Source organism: Archocentrus centrarchus, chromosome 6 (genome assembly GCF_007364275.1).
Source record: "Archocentrus centrarchus isolate MPI-CPG fArcCen1 chromosome 6, fArcCen1, whole genome shotgun sequence".
NCBI classification, from domain to species: domain Eukaryota; kingdom Metazoa; phylum Chordata; class Actinopteri; order Cichliformes; family Cichlidae; genus Archocentrus; species Archocentrus centrarchus.
Window position 1 is genome coordinate 30,282,730 of NC_044351.1, and position 14,034 is coordinate 30,296,763.

Consider the following 14,034-nt stretch of genomic DNA (forward strand, 5'->3'; position numbering starts at 1 on the left):
GATGCTTCTCCATCCCCTTCATATCATAAAAGGATGAAAATCACAAAAGCAGCAAAGAATGGCATTTTGATCATTTCTAATACAAAGTAAACTACCCAAATATACATATAAAGTTTGAATAAATACTATCAGATATAACTGTGTTTCTTTCTTTTATAGTCCATTTTGCTTTTTTTTTTGTGTGTTTGTATGTATTATACGATATTTATGTTACCTGGGAGATAATCCACATGTGCAAATACGTTTGTTATTGCCAGTTTTTGCTCATCATATTCGGGGTAGGAAGTGCGTTACAGTCATGGCAGTAGTGGCCTTGTTGCCCCTCTTGACGCGGCCATGCTTGCTGAGTGCTATGTAGGATCCTCTGTAAACCAGAGACTCGTAGGCGTTGTAATTGTTCGGGAGCAAGCTCTCCTTGAACTTGCACTCGTCATGGAAGACTGTCTGCAGGGAACAAAGAAACAGGACGTGTTTTATAATGAGCTCCTCAATACACAAACAGAAACAGCTATTTGAAGCTATGAGGACCTCAAACAATAGTAAGAAGTGAACAATAATATAGAGATAAACTTGGGTTGGACATTGTAATGGTAACAATAAATAAAAATTGTACAGTTAGTCTTTGTTCAAACTCCCAGCACTTGCTTATCTTAAATATGAAGCTCTTAAAGCACTAAAGATTCATTTAGATCTGCACAACAGCCAAATCAGCTGATGCTTAGTAAATACTAATCTTAACTGACTGTTTTGGCTAGTAGACAGGTAACTTAGATTAGTATAAAGATTGGAAGGAGGTAGCCTGGCTGTGTTAAAAAGCTTGGAAAAAAAAAAAAAGCTCAATAATTCATCCAGTGTTAAATTGTTTAATTGGAGGTCTCACACATAAGTGAAATCACCCATTACTTTTTTTTAGTCATGAGTGATTTCACTTATGTATGCTGACCCAATCTAACTTCATAGCTTGCAAATATTGCTTTCTGATATGGAATAATTAAAACCTAAAAATCTTCAGAAAGTATTCTAAAATAAATCATATCAGAGCAATTTCAGAGATAAAACAAGTGTAGGACTAGTTGTCCCTCCATATCTATGAAGAACAATATGACTTCTCTTCTATGCTGAGCTGGCTATGCATGTTGTTGCACACTGTAACAACAGCCACACTCTCCATCAGAGACCATGTGGCCTAATTCAGTCTCTTATCAGATCATCAGCGTGCTCTCAAGCTAATGCTTCATCACTCATGACCAGATAAGTGATTCACATTCTGTCTGTCAAATATGTTTGCCACAATCAGCATTCATGTGTCAGCAGGGCTCTGCTAAACATAATGTTTCCCTCCCCTACCGCTCAGAACTAATAACTGTCATTAATGTGCCTGAAAGCAAACTGATCTCTTCGTCTCAAACAAGCACATATTGTCTGTCTGATAAGGTCATGAAAACACCAAAAATGATAATGATATGGTATGTGGGAGAATCTGATAACAGCATTGACCAAGAGTAATTTTTATGCCTGACAACTGTTTAGTGACAAGGATTTTAAGCGTGAACTTTTTACTGGGAAGAAAAAAAAAAACACACCGCCATAGCTCCAGAGGAGCTGCGGAGGAGATGACGGAGGCTGTGGAGCTGGAGTTAAGCAAAATGCTAAAACAAGGGAACATAAACTGCCTGTTCCAGCTATCATTGTGTTGATTGTGAGCTCCTTGGACAATAAAATGTGCAAGCTTGGCGCACTGATTAAGAGATTGTACCAGAGGGTGTAAAATACATAAATACCAGAGGTTTCCATGTGTTGGTTTGCTTGCTTTGTACTTCTATCTAACACCAAAAATCCAAAATGTGCTTCACCTTGAAGCATCTTCAGCGCCTTTAAAACACCTGTTTTTGGACTGAATCCATAATTTCAAAAGTCTCAAAAGCAGCTTGTTGTGGAGAACAAGCAAACAAAGCCATGAGTAATAACTGCCAGGAAACTCTTAACAACAGTTCTCTCAGGTTTTTTTTTTTTAATATGAAGATATCTAAGAGAAATAAACTGAAAATGTTTGAAGGGTAGGATTATGAAGGGCTGTGGAAGGTGGCAGTACCCTTTTGCCTCTCGACATGTATGTGATGCGCACTGTGCTGCAAAAAAGCACTTTGCCATTAAAAATCGATGTTCAGCTCTGCTGACAGGTTTCTTGGCACCAGGGGGTTTTTCCTCCTCCTCTTCTCTCTCTCTCACACACACAGGCACGCACGCAACACCACCACCGGTGCAGCCCCGTGGTCTAAATCCCTCATCTGTTAACCTCATCATTATTTACCCATCGGCCAGCAGGCCTAGCACACTTTCTTTAAATAGAGCTTTATAAATTCCTGATGAAATTAAAATATAGGTAGGTTTCGCAAGACATAATGTGCATCTCCCCTGCAGGCAGATAAGGCAAGAGTCTCTTTCCAAAATATGCCAGGCAAACAAAAAAAAAGGCGGATCGAGCTGCAAGTGCGTCCTAATTTCAGGATCCAATTAACCAACAGTGCTGAACAATATACGAAATACTGTGCATACCTACCGTTCCGTATAACCTCCCACGGCTGTTCATTGCGACAAACAGCTCACTCTTCACCCCATATAGGCTCACCACTCCTCTCTCCACCGTAGAGATCTCTATTAGACCTGATACATGACAAAGATATGTTACGTTAGAGTAAAAAAAAATTAATTAATTAATGAAATACCAAAGGAGCATCCTTGCTAAATTAGTGCGTTTTGCTACTGTAGCATTGTGCTTTCTCTGCGTCTATGGGTGTAACCTTGCAGGTTGCTGCGCAGCATGCCGAGCCTTTGTTCTGCATCTTTCACCCCATCTTACATTTGCATCCAGGCGCATCAGTTAAGCGCATTGTGGTTATTGCAATAATTGCTGTCCTAATTGCACGACGTGCGCGGCTATTGGTCTCTGGACCGCCCTCAGAGGGCTGCGTAAAAATAAGTTGTGTCTAAAAGCGTCCATACATTCATGACATGGTTGAGCTTGAGGAGGAGGGGGGAGGAAGAGGGGTTTTCAATACTGATGGATACGTGTTTTAATAGATCTGTCTTTGCCGTGGAAGAAATTCAATTCTCCCCCTGACTCGGATGAGATATGATCATGCAAATTAATAGAAGGGATAGACTACTCCGCTCATCGCAGATCCATGCTTATTGACTGTCTCTCTTTTATGTCTATTGCATTACATTGGTGGAGGTATAACTCACTGTACTGGTTTTCATTATGTACACCGTTTATCCTGCCGTCGGGGAGGATCTGAAGGTGAAACCCGATGCCCACGTTGCAGTAGAGCCTCCGCACTCTTTTGATGCCCAGCAGATAGTCACTCTCCCAATTCAGCTCCGGTTTCTCTCCGGAGATCCCCAGTACAGAGCGCGAGAAGAGGGTCTCCCATCGTTTCTCCAGTAAAGTTGCATTTGTCCTGCTGCTTGGTAAAGGGTACGCTGACACGATCCCCAGCAGAAAGCCCAGGAGAACCACCGCGGTCAGCGTCCAGTGCGGCGTGCCGGCCTCGCAGGACATACTGACGAGGAGCCTTTGCGCAACGGCCATCCGGTTTACCTTCGGGCCACGTGGTCAAAATTAATGACCCTAAAAATACCGCTCTTCTTGTTTTGCTTCCTTCGGCATGCTGGCTGAGGGTTATTTTTGGAGCACAGATCAGTGCTTTGGGCATGAAACGCAAGCCCCGGTGCAGAGGAGGAGAGGAGACGGGAGAGTGCGCGGCAGAGCTGGAGGTGATGGTGATGGTGATGGTGATGTTGGTGGTGGTGATTACCATGTTTTGCAGCTCCCCCGCGCCCCTCTCTCTCACACACTCACTCTCTCTCTCTCTCCCTTCTGGCAGTCTCTCTCTCTCGGTAAGAGTTGAGAATATTATACTCTAGGCTGCCACTCACCAAAAACCCTTCAACCTTGCCAAGACTATCGCATCCCTAGATGACATCATGCTGATCTCACCCGCTGGGATATTACAAAGGTAGAGAGGGTGCGGACAACAGAAGAAAAAAAAAATACCAAGTCTGTGGAGAGTTGAGGTGAATATCCTGCTGTTACTGCTGGACTGGAAGAGAAGAAAGCTTATTGGCGTTCCGCGGTATGGACGCGATGGGGCACTCTGGCTGCTCCCAAATTGGGTCGGTGGTCATATGTCTGCCCGATCGCTTCCTTATTTAGATGGAAGGTGTAAAAACAGGCCCACTTGTCACCGGAGAGCAATGACAGGGCTCTTGCGGTCCCTCTTTTCCCTGCACCGTTCAAGACCTTTTCCCAGCAAATCTATATTTTTTCAAGCCTAAACTGAAATGTCAGCTGGGCCAGACAGCCAGCAGGGAACTCACCACCAATCAACCGCAAAGATCAAGGTTCAAGCCCTCAGTGCGGGCTAGCATCCGCCCCTCTGACCTTGAACAAGACACTGAGCGCCTCTGAACTCTACAGCACGACTGGGTAACGGAGGCCCACTGTGTCATTTTAATCATGTCACATTTTCCCCTGTATACTCTAACCCGTACATTTCCCATGGTGCATTCGTGAGAGCTATGAGGAACACTGGAGAGGCCTGTCATGAAATGGCACACATTGTCAGCATGCCATTGCGTGTAACATGAAAGCCTATCGTAATTTCCATGTAATGGATAATGCCACCAACAGCATGTCCATGCGTCAGTGAGGCCAACGCAGCTGCGCACAAACAGCTCTCCTGCACACATCAGTTCCCCAAGATTTCCAAATGATGGCACCATTTCCAAGTTCATTTATTGTAGAGCCTGTAAGTCTTCAGTGTCTGCAGACACTTTAAGCTTTTAGGGGTCTTTCACAATTATCAGCATTTTCGAAAGTGTACAAAGAGTACTCTTTTTCAGACCCTCCTCCCCAAAAGTGTACAAAGAAAATGTTGATCTTTTTTCATGACATTTAATTTCACCTGGTTCTTTGGTATTTTAATGTAATAGGAAGTATTAAAAACACATCCTGGTGTTGAAAAATTCTGGAAATCTTGGTATCAAATATACTCTTTCCTATCTATTAAAACATTATATTGTTGCACTAATAAAAATCCACCCATCCATTCTCTTCTGCTTATCCTTTTCAGGGTCGTGGGAGGTCTGGAGCCTACCCCAGCTGTCATAGGGCGAGGGGCAGGGTACACCCTGTAATAAAGAGATATATCTATATATTAGAATTTATAGGGTGCCAAAAACTGATTTGAATTTGAATGTGTACTGCACTGCATGTACGTGAAATGTACATGCCACCACACTGTACACAGTGGCAGTGGAGCAATTTGTCATCTGAATAGCCGGTCTTGTGCCAAAAAGTGATTTCCGGTATTTGCCAAAAAAATTATTGCTGGTATTTATATTGTTGTAAATGACTTGTTGACCTATAATCTGTCAAGCATATCTCAAACATTATCTCTCATGAATTATATCAATTCATTTTGAGCAAGAAACTACACTCCTGCCACAAGGTAGAAGCTGCAGTCACTTCTTGGCAAAGTGACTTTCATATATTCTTTAGTAATGAGGATAAAAACTATTATTGACATTAAAAATGTCTTTTTTCCCAAGAGATCTGGCCAAGAGGTCTGCAGCAATTGCAACAAATATAATTTTATAGTTCTATGAAGAGTAGACAAAAAGGAGTGGATTGATACAATAATGCAGTCATAAATATATTTGCAAAACAAGTCATTTCTTCATTTTAGATATAAGCCCTTCATAAATCCTGTGCACCACAGTCTATTTACGATAAAAGCAAATATAATACATTTAAAAAAAAAAAAATCAGAAATCTCTTTTTGGCACAACATCGGAAACCTGAAAACTCTGCTGTTGCTGTGTTTTGTGTACATACAGCACTCGTACTACGTCCCCCTTCATATGCTATGGCCCAGACCTCACTTCAGCACAGAGGGGGACACCCCCCACCCCCCGGACCTCAATTCGTCCTTTAGCGACTTCTAGCAACTTTTGAGACAACACAAAATTTGGCAACAGTGCTGGCCGCCAATCACCAGATTACGCACAAATATATGGGCCAGCATAGATGAGAACATGTAGAATTAATGTACATACCTTCTGATTAAAATCCATCATTTTCTGTGGTTTACTGCGTACGGTTTCCATTTCGGTCTTTATGCTTCCATTTCCTTATTGAATTTATCTCCGGCGGCTTTGGTTGCTTTCCACACGGCACTCACAGCTTGTTCCTGTCTAATATTGTCAGTAGAGTCTTTTTGTGACTCGAAGATGGCCTATTTTAGAGAATTCAATGAGGCCTGCAGATCACGCAATACTGCAGTGGTGTACAAGTGAATAAGAGTGGATACGTCGGGCACTGGTGGTCAGGCGGCAGAGCTCAATTTACGTAGTTCTGATCGACATTCTCTAAGTATTTGAAAAGCGTATGTTGGCGTATGGTTTGTATGCTTTGTAAAATGTTGATAACTCAATTACTCAGTGGAGTTCAGATTAAATGAATGAAGGTAGTTAGATTATTTTCACTTCTTTTAGGTAATACTTTGTTTAAATGCTGTAGCATGAATTACCAATCTTTTATTACCCTTTAATAAAATTATTCAAGGACAACATCTCATTGAAAATGCAGTTTTTATTTTGTATAAAATCTATTTGGTAACTGCACATTTACACACAGTATGATAGGTGTACAATGAAAATGACGTACATCTTGTTATGGCTGAATGATGAAAGTGAAATAAGTAACTTCAGTCGTGATGAAACGGAAAATCAAAAACAGCAACTTCTGGCCTTACATCACTCTTTCTTGGCACTTTGTTAAAAAAAAAAAAAAACACACATTTGGTTGAGGGCATAAGAGAGTGAAAAAGACTCCACCCATCCAGTTACATTTATCTGTAATTAAGGTAAACAATATAATTGACCTCTGATAAGAAGAAACAGTGGTTACATATGACCCTGATGAATCACTACTGACAAAGGACAAGATTTATTATTTGAAGCATGAAAATAGAAAAGGAAATTCAATCCATCTTGCTTGTGTCGTGGGCATAAAAGGCATCAGCAACAGGTTCTGCAATGTCACCAAAGCCAACAGAGAGGGTAAAGCGGGTAATATTAAAATATTAAAATAAATTATAGCTTTGAGGATGCTTCTATAACGTATCTATACAAATAATTTATTTTTTTTTCACAGAAAGAGCCTTCACCCTTGCACCTATGACAGATGCCAAAAGAGTCCAATAGGTTTAATACTTGCTATGTTGTAATAAAAGCATAATAAATAAACACATATGTACAAAACATGTTTGGTAAAAAAAAATGTACAGGCACTTGTAAAACAACCTTTGACATTTCAGTTAATGCTAGACATTTTTTTTATGTTTCAGGGAGAAAAGGATACACTGATTGCTTGAGTGTTCTACTTGGCATTAATGTCAACATGACAAAATTTCTGGTCTTCCAAAACTCAGTACAATGCAGGAAATCTGATCCTTCTGGACTATTTGTAGCTACTGAACACAATTTGCTACCTCTTGTGTGAGAACAGACAGAAAGGATACAACAAATTCTCAATAAGAACTCACTAGTTGTGATACAAATATCATTTGGCCACTTTAAAGAACTCAACTAAAAGACGATGCTTTGTGATGTAAAGCATTACTCAGGATAGTCTAAGTCAATGCAGTGAAAAAACTGCATTAGTTTGAGTCATATCACTTATTACCCTCACACTTACTCATGATTTCTTACAATCTGTCCTCCGTGTTATGCATACACACACACACACACACACACACACACACACACACACACACACACACACACACACACACACACACACACACACACACACACACACACACTTACTCAACATGGCCTTCATTTCTCACACTTGCATGCTTTTCGGTAACCAAATGCACAGTATAACTTTTTTGGGAGACATTTTCCAGAACAGCTGCTATGAGGTGGGCATCCAGAAGACATCACCCTGCGTGTTTACTGTTCACGTCTGGCCTTATATAATAAGCCCATCTGGATGTCCTAGATTGTCATTTTAAAAAAATACACTTAAATGGGGTTTAGGCAATAGGGAAAGTGTGTTATTAGTATGGGATCTTAAAAACAAGTACAAATCTGAGATAGATTTCCTGGTCAGAAGCATAATTTGAAAGGATAAGCAGTCCACTAAACTAGATGACATTTCTTGATTATCTACACAAAGGACATTTGACACAATGTTCCCAATTCAGCTAAATAGCCCAATTCCTAAATCATCATAGTCAGCAACTTCACCTCAGCATGTTACATAACAAATTCCCATAGGGATTATACTGTATCAACATTTACAAATATTCGCAGTAAACTGCACTAATAGATGGCACTAGATTGGGAGGGGAGGAATAGGGGCAAAGTATAGCTCACTGACTGATGACATATTTCAGGAAAATAAAATACAGTCTCTTAATAAGGCTTTGGGCCAGAACAGGCCTTGGCACTGCCTCTCCAAGTCTTTGGAACTACACTAGAGGGATGAAACACCATGATGGTGCAGTAGAGTGCCATCTACCACTGGTACAAAATCTCCCACTGGCAGTAAACAAGGATGAGATCTGGTGACTGAAGGAAATTATTCATATTTTCACCATTCAGTGACCCCCACATGCCACTATGGTTGGGGGCACTGACATCCTGGATATGACCAATCCCATTAGAACAAAATTGTTTCATCAAAGGATGACGGTGATCACTCGGAACAGCATACACCCACAAACTAACACTGGTGGCCCAACAGAACCACCAGATCCCTGTGGCTTACCAATATATATTGGTGGCTTACCACATAAAACATAAAGTTAGTTTACTCATGGTGGAAACTAGTCAAGCATGAATGATGATGCCATATTTAACAGAAAAAGCTCCATTGAAAACTGGAGGAATCAGGTTTGAAAGATGATGACATTTAGCAGGAAAGGAAGGTCTAATAAGAGATCATACAGAGTTGCATAATTGTAGAGACTAAATGGCAAGGCATTTACTTTTTTTAATACCTCTCTAGAAGGTCTCAAATTAATTAATGAAGTAGCACATTTGTGAAGAAAATCTATCTTTTCTATTTTGCATTAATATGCTTGAGGACCACCACCCCCACCTTGAAAATTAGTTTACCCACTAATTTAATTTTACATATCATTAAGATGATAACCAGTATGGAAAATGCCTTAGTGATGGTGAAGATGAGTCTATATGAGCAAAGACTAAAACAGACTGTACTGTATAAAACTGTGGATAGCTTGGCTTAAGATAATTTAAAAAATATAGAAAAGTTAGTAGATGTGTGTTTGAGGTTGATGGGTTATACAGTAAATCTGTTTGAAGGTACCTGAGGAAAAAGATGGACAGAAATTATATCATGACGTATCTATTGAATTCAATAGGTTTCAGTACACAGTGTACCTCACCTGACCTGAGCAGGTGTTGACTCTTTCGGTAGCAGGTAACAATTCCTGTTATGACATGGCAACTACAAACCACTGGCAGAAAGCATGGTTCCTGACTTGATTTTCTCTAAGCCAGTTTCACACAGCCTGTCACATGCTAACAGATATACCTTAATGCTGAGCTTTCATAAAAGCAAAAAAAAAAAAAAAAAAAAAAAGATGTTACGAGCAAAAGGCAGTCTGGGAACAGTAGTGCACTGAGTTCCACTCATGGAACCTGAATGTTTGATTATTTGCAATCCCATCACTCTGTCATCTATTGCATCCAAAGTCTCAGCTTCTGAGGTCCTTCTGGTCAAAGACAATTTGACTGGCCAGGTAGATAGCAACGGCTCCAAAGATGGCAGAGCAAGCAATATAGGCAGTGACAGACTGTGCAAACTGAACAATCATGCCCATGAAGAGGGTGGGGAAAACCTGAGAGAGGAGAAAGGTGCTGTCTAAGATGGCAAAATCTAAGCCCACACCGCGTTTCTCATAGCCAAACTCGGCTTCATCCTGCTCAGCAACACTGGAGCTGTGAGACGAGCCATTTTGGCTTTGTGGGTTGGGGTAGTACTCGTAACTCTCCTGGCTGAAGAAGGAGTGCCTGTAAGGAGGCTCTGCTTTGGGGTTCAATCCACCCTCTTCTTCCACAGGAGTCAAATACACAGAGTCCCGCATGGCTGTTATGCCATTTTTATGTCTGCTTTTGGTTACTTTTTTTGGCATATAGACCTGAAATGAGAAAAGAACAATCATCTTAATCATCTATATTTTCCCAAAAGCATAACATCTTTGCATATGAAGTTGTTAATTCTGTACTTGCCTCTTTCTCCTTGTGGTAATGGCAGGTGAGTGTGTAAGGGAGGGTCTGCAGCATCGCATATGCATAGCCAGTGAGAGCTGCCATTACAGTGACCAAGACAACACTTTTGGACAGACAGATGACCAAAGCAGAGATGGTGAAGCTCACCATGCTGCTCAGGTAGACCCATCGGGATCCCAAATGCCGTACCAAACGACTCATAACCAGAGAGAAAAAGGTTGAGGTAGCACACTGCAGGAACAGGCCCATACTTCCCATACGGATTCCTGAAAGAAATAAGTATAAAAACCAGCTAAACCAGTGAAGGATGACAAAAGATAGCTTTGTGTTGTCATCAGCTTAAGCTACAATCAGATATTCTGAATCGACTCAGGCCATTTCTTTCTATGACCTAATCTAGTGGAAAAATACTAGACATGCTTACCCAAAACTGAACATATCTGAGATCCAAGAATCCTTTTTTATGTCAATTCCACAAACACAATAACAGAATGTGGCTTGGAGTGACATTCACTGAACTCTGCAGCACGGACACCCAGTTTGGGTTGACTGATTTGGACCATCACAGGCAGTATCAACCTGAGATTAATGCTTGAAAAGCCCAAGAGAGCGTGGTGCACAAGCTGGCCCAAATCATGGGCCATTTATGGATGGGGTGATGAAGAGCTGCAGATTCTTTAGTGAATCTTGATCACTTTGTTATCTTCCTCACTATTGTCAAAAGGCTTTCAGTTCCTAAATCATTTTAACAGTTAGTAAGTGGAAAATTTAAACTTATGATGAATCTAAACCCATAAAGGCAAAGTTCTTGATATTGTAGCTCACAGTAAACAACGTTCCCAAAAACTGCATTCAATGATTAAAAAAAGAAAACAAAAAACCCACACATATTAAAGTTTAGTGCAAACACTGCAAATATAGCCTCATTTGCCGTGTCCCTCTTGAAACTGAAAGAATACACTCAATTTCAAAATATTAAATAGTAAGAGGAAAAAAATTCCATCTTTATACAGATTTTCAGAAATGTTACTGTCATTTAAAAAAAATTTTTTTTCTTCTTCTTCTTCAAAATAATCAATTGTTGCACTTTTTATTCCAATAATTACTTGTTTAATATGTTCCCAGTTTATTCATATGGGTTTCTTACACTTCTCCATAGATGCTTAAATGATGATGTCTTTGGGTTGTTATTTATTTCTCCCTGCCATCGTCCTGACCTCCAGTTGCTCTCGGTAAACAGTTAGGGTCAGAAGTTCAGCAGCAAAGCAAGCAAAGGCCAACTTAACATGGAAGGGTATGTGTATGATATTACACCTGGAAAGCAAAGTTAATGAGCTCCATTTAGAAACGCTACAGAATGTAATGAGTACTGAAACTGAAGCCCGGACAGATAAGGGAGGGAGCCAGAATGCTACTGAACCTGCTGCACCATGCAAAGATAACTTTCGGTGGTACAAATTTTACAGACAAATGTTTGCACTGTAACTTTCCCTAATTGGAAAGATGAGATGCATAAAGAATAGAGATTACCCTTAGGCAAAAAGGAGCATGCAACTATAAACAATGCAGATTACCCTCATACAGAGGAACATCTGCAGACTGAATAACAGTGTAATAACATCCGCTGCATTTCAGATTAAACAAACGAAACTCAGACCTCAGAACTGTGTGCTTTGGCTGTCTACCTGACTTGAATGAACACGCTCTTTGTGTGCTGATTCCTTGACATTAATTCTTTGTGAGTGTGACATTCCTCATGGTCCAGCAAGCACCGGGAGTAGGAACACAGGAAAATTAGAAAGTAAACAAAGTCAAGAATGAGAGAGGTGGACAAAGAGGAGCATGAAAAGAATGTGGATGGATGGATAAAAATGCCAAATGAAAAAGGGCAAAGGGTGAAAAGGGGGAAGGTGAGCCCCAGATTTAAGGGTAGTAGTAGGAAGGGAAGTTAAACAAAGTACATAGTGAAGTTTGAGTAATTCAGCGTCTGGTTTATCTACCCGTAATCTTTGTTTTGTTATGACAGCTGTGAGTAAATTGTATTTTCAGGGCACATTTGCACTCCAGTTAGCACTTTGAACTTCTGGAAAATGTTCGCATATTAAGAAGTATAAACTTACACGTGAGAACTCTTAAACATTTCTTGGTTATTTATTGAACATTTTAATAATTTGTGTGTTCACATCATCCAGGCACTTGAGTAGCTACTCAGTGTATGGTGGAGAGATGTTTTAAGATACAGAGACAATATTAGCCATAAGTGTAACTGTTTACCAAGTGGTTAGAAAAAAAGTGTGGGTAAATGTATTTGTAAAATTATTGTGAATAGAGAGTGGACATTTTGGCCAGGAGAACTACTAACACCCAACTAAGTAAGTCTGCAGGGGGTGAACAAAGTGGGCAGTCAAAAACGGGGTAGAAACTTTTCTGACCAAATGGCACAGACCATATGAAATCACCAAACCAGTGAGTAAGGTCACGTATGAACTGTATATGGCAGAAAGACAGAAAAGGAGCACCAGACTTTTCACATAAACTTGCTAAAAGAGTTTCAGGTCTGTCAGCAGCCTGTACACCAGGAGTTGTTGGTCTGTGCAGTCAAGGATTTCTAGCTTTGATCCACACTTAATGCCTAGAATTGATGACCTGTTGGAAAAAGTTGGTAGGGCAAAACACATCATCACTTTAGACCTGTTTAAAGGATACTGGCAGCTGGCCAGGCACCGGAGGAAAGAATTCACAGCCTTCAAGGCACCATTTGGTATGCACCAGTTCAAACTTATGCAATTCAGCCTCCAGGGGGCACCAGCCACATTTCAATAATTGATAGGCTGAGAGATGTGTCAGAATTTTCTGCAGAACACCTGGATGATGGGGTGGTGTACATCAGGTCCTCGGGAAAGTATGTAACCCATTTGCAGGGAGTCTTACAAAGTAAAGCTGCTGGGCTGATCATCAACCCTCACAAGTGTGTGGAGCACCTGGACTTCACTGGCTTTGGCAGGGTCAAGCCTCAAGTGGAGAAAATTGTTGCCATCCGGTCCAGAGGCTTGTTGCCTGGTTGGGTGGTACAGAAACTTTGCCCCCAATTGGCAGGGAGTTGAATTACTTCACCAAGAACTCAGCCCCTAACAAGGTATGCAGGACAGAGGAATGTGCTAGAGCATTCAAAGACCTCAAAGAAGCCATCACTACCCAGCCTGTTCCTCACAGCCCTGAATTTGACAAGTCATTCATCCTGCAGACAGATGCATCAGGAGTGGGCTCTGGAGTGGCCTTCCTACAAGAGGCTGATGGAGAGATGAGACTGGTGGTGTTTCTCAGTTGAAAGTTGTTGGACAGACAGATGAGGTACTCGACTGTAGAAAAGTGTTTGGCAATGAAGTGGGCAATTTAATCTTGCAAATATTATCTGCTGGGACACCACTTCTTCTTGGAGACTAATCATCAGGCCCTCCAGTGATTGACTCGTATAAAAGATGCTGACACATCTATATCTGGGTGGTACTTCTCTTTGCAACAATATAGCTTTGCTGTCCACTACAGGCTAGGGAAGTCTAATGTGGTGGCTCATTGATTGTCTAGAATACCAGAGCACTGAAATCTTTCCCCCCCATTGAGGGGGATGTAACAAAGAGTTGCTTCATTACTGGTTAAAGCAAGTAGATTCATGGTGTAGCAGTCACTCACCTGTTTTTTCCT

At 40.9% G+C, this 14,034-nt stretch overlaps 2 protein-coding genes across 2 annotated transcripts in view; both read right to left on the reverse strand.

Annotated features, from left to right (window-relative positions):
• Positions 1 to 267: 267 nt before the first annotated feature.
• On the reverse strand, positions 268 to 3,592 carry LOC115782203 (fibroblast growth factor 6). The gene is made up of 3 exons (XM_030732273.1): positions 3,247 to 3,592; positions 2,561 to 2,664; positions 268 to 444 (listed from the first exon to the last, which is right to left on the reverse strand). Exons 1-3 carry the CDS (start codon positions 3,590 to 3,592, stop codon positions 268 to 270), a joined length of 627 nt encoding a protein of 208 aa, XP_030588133.1.
• A 3,098-nt stretch (positions 3,593 to 6,690) lies between these two features.
• LOC115781183 (solute carrier family 45 member 3) overlaps positions 6,691 to 14,034 on the reverse strand; it is a 34,306-nt gene continuing 26,962 nt past the window's right edge. Inside the window, exons 5-6 of the mRNA XM_030730683.1 lie at positions 10,333 to 10,598; positions 6,691 to 10,241 (exon numbers count right to left, since the gene is read on the reverse strand). Of these exons, the coding sequence (XP_030586543.1) occupies positions 9,798 to 10,241; positions 10,333 to 10,598 (710 nt within the window). The 3' untranslated portion in view covers positions 6,691 to 9,797. The remainder of the gene's footprint in view (positions 10,242 to 10,332; positions 10,599 to 14,034) is intronic.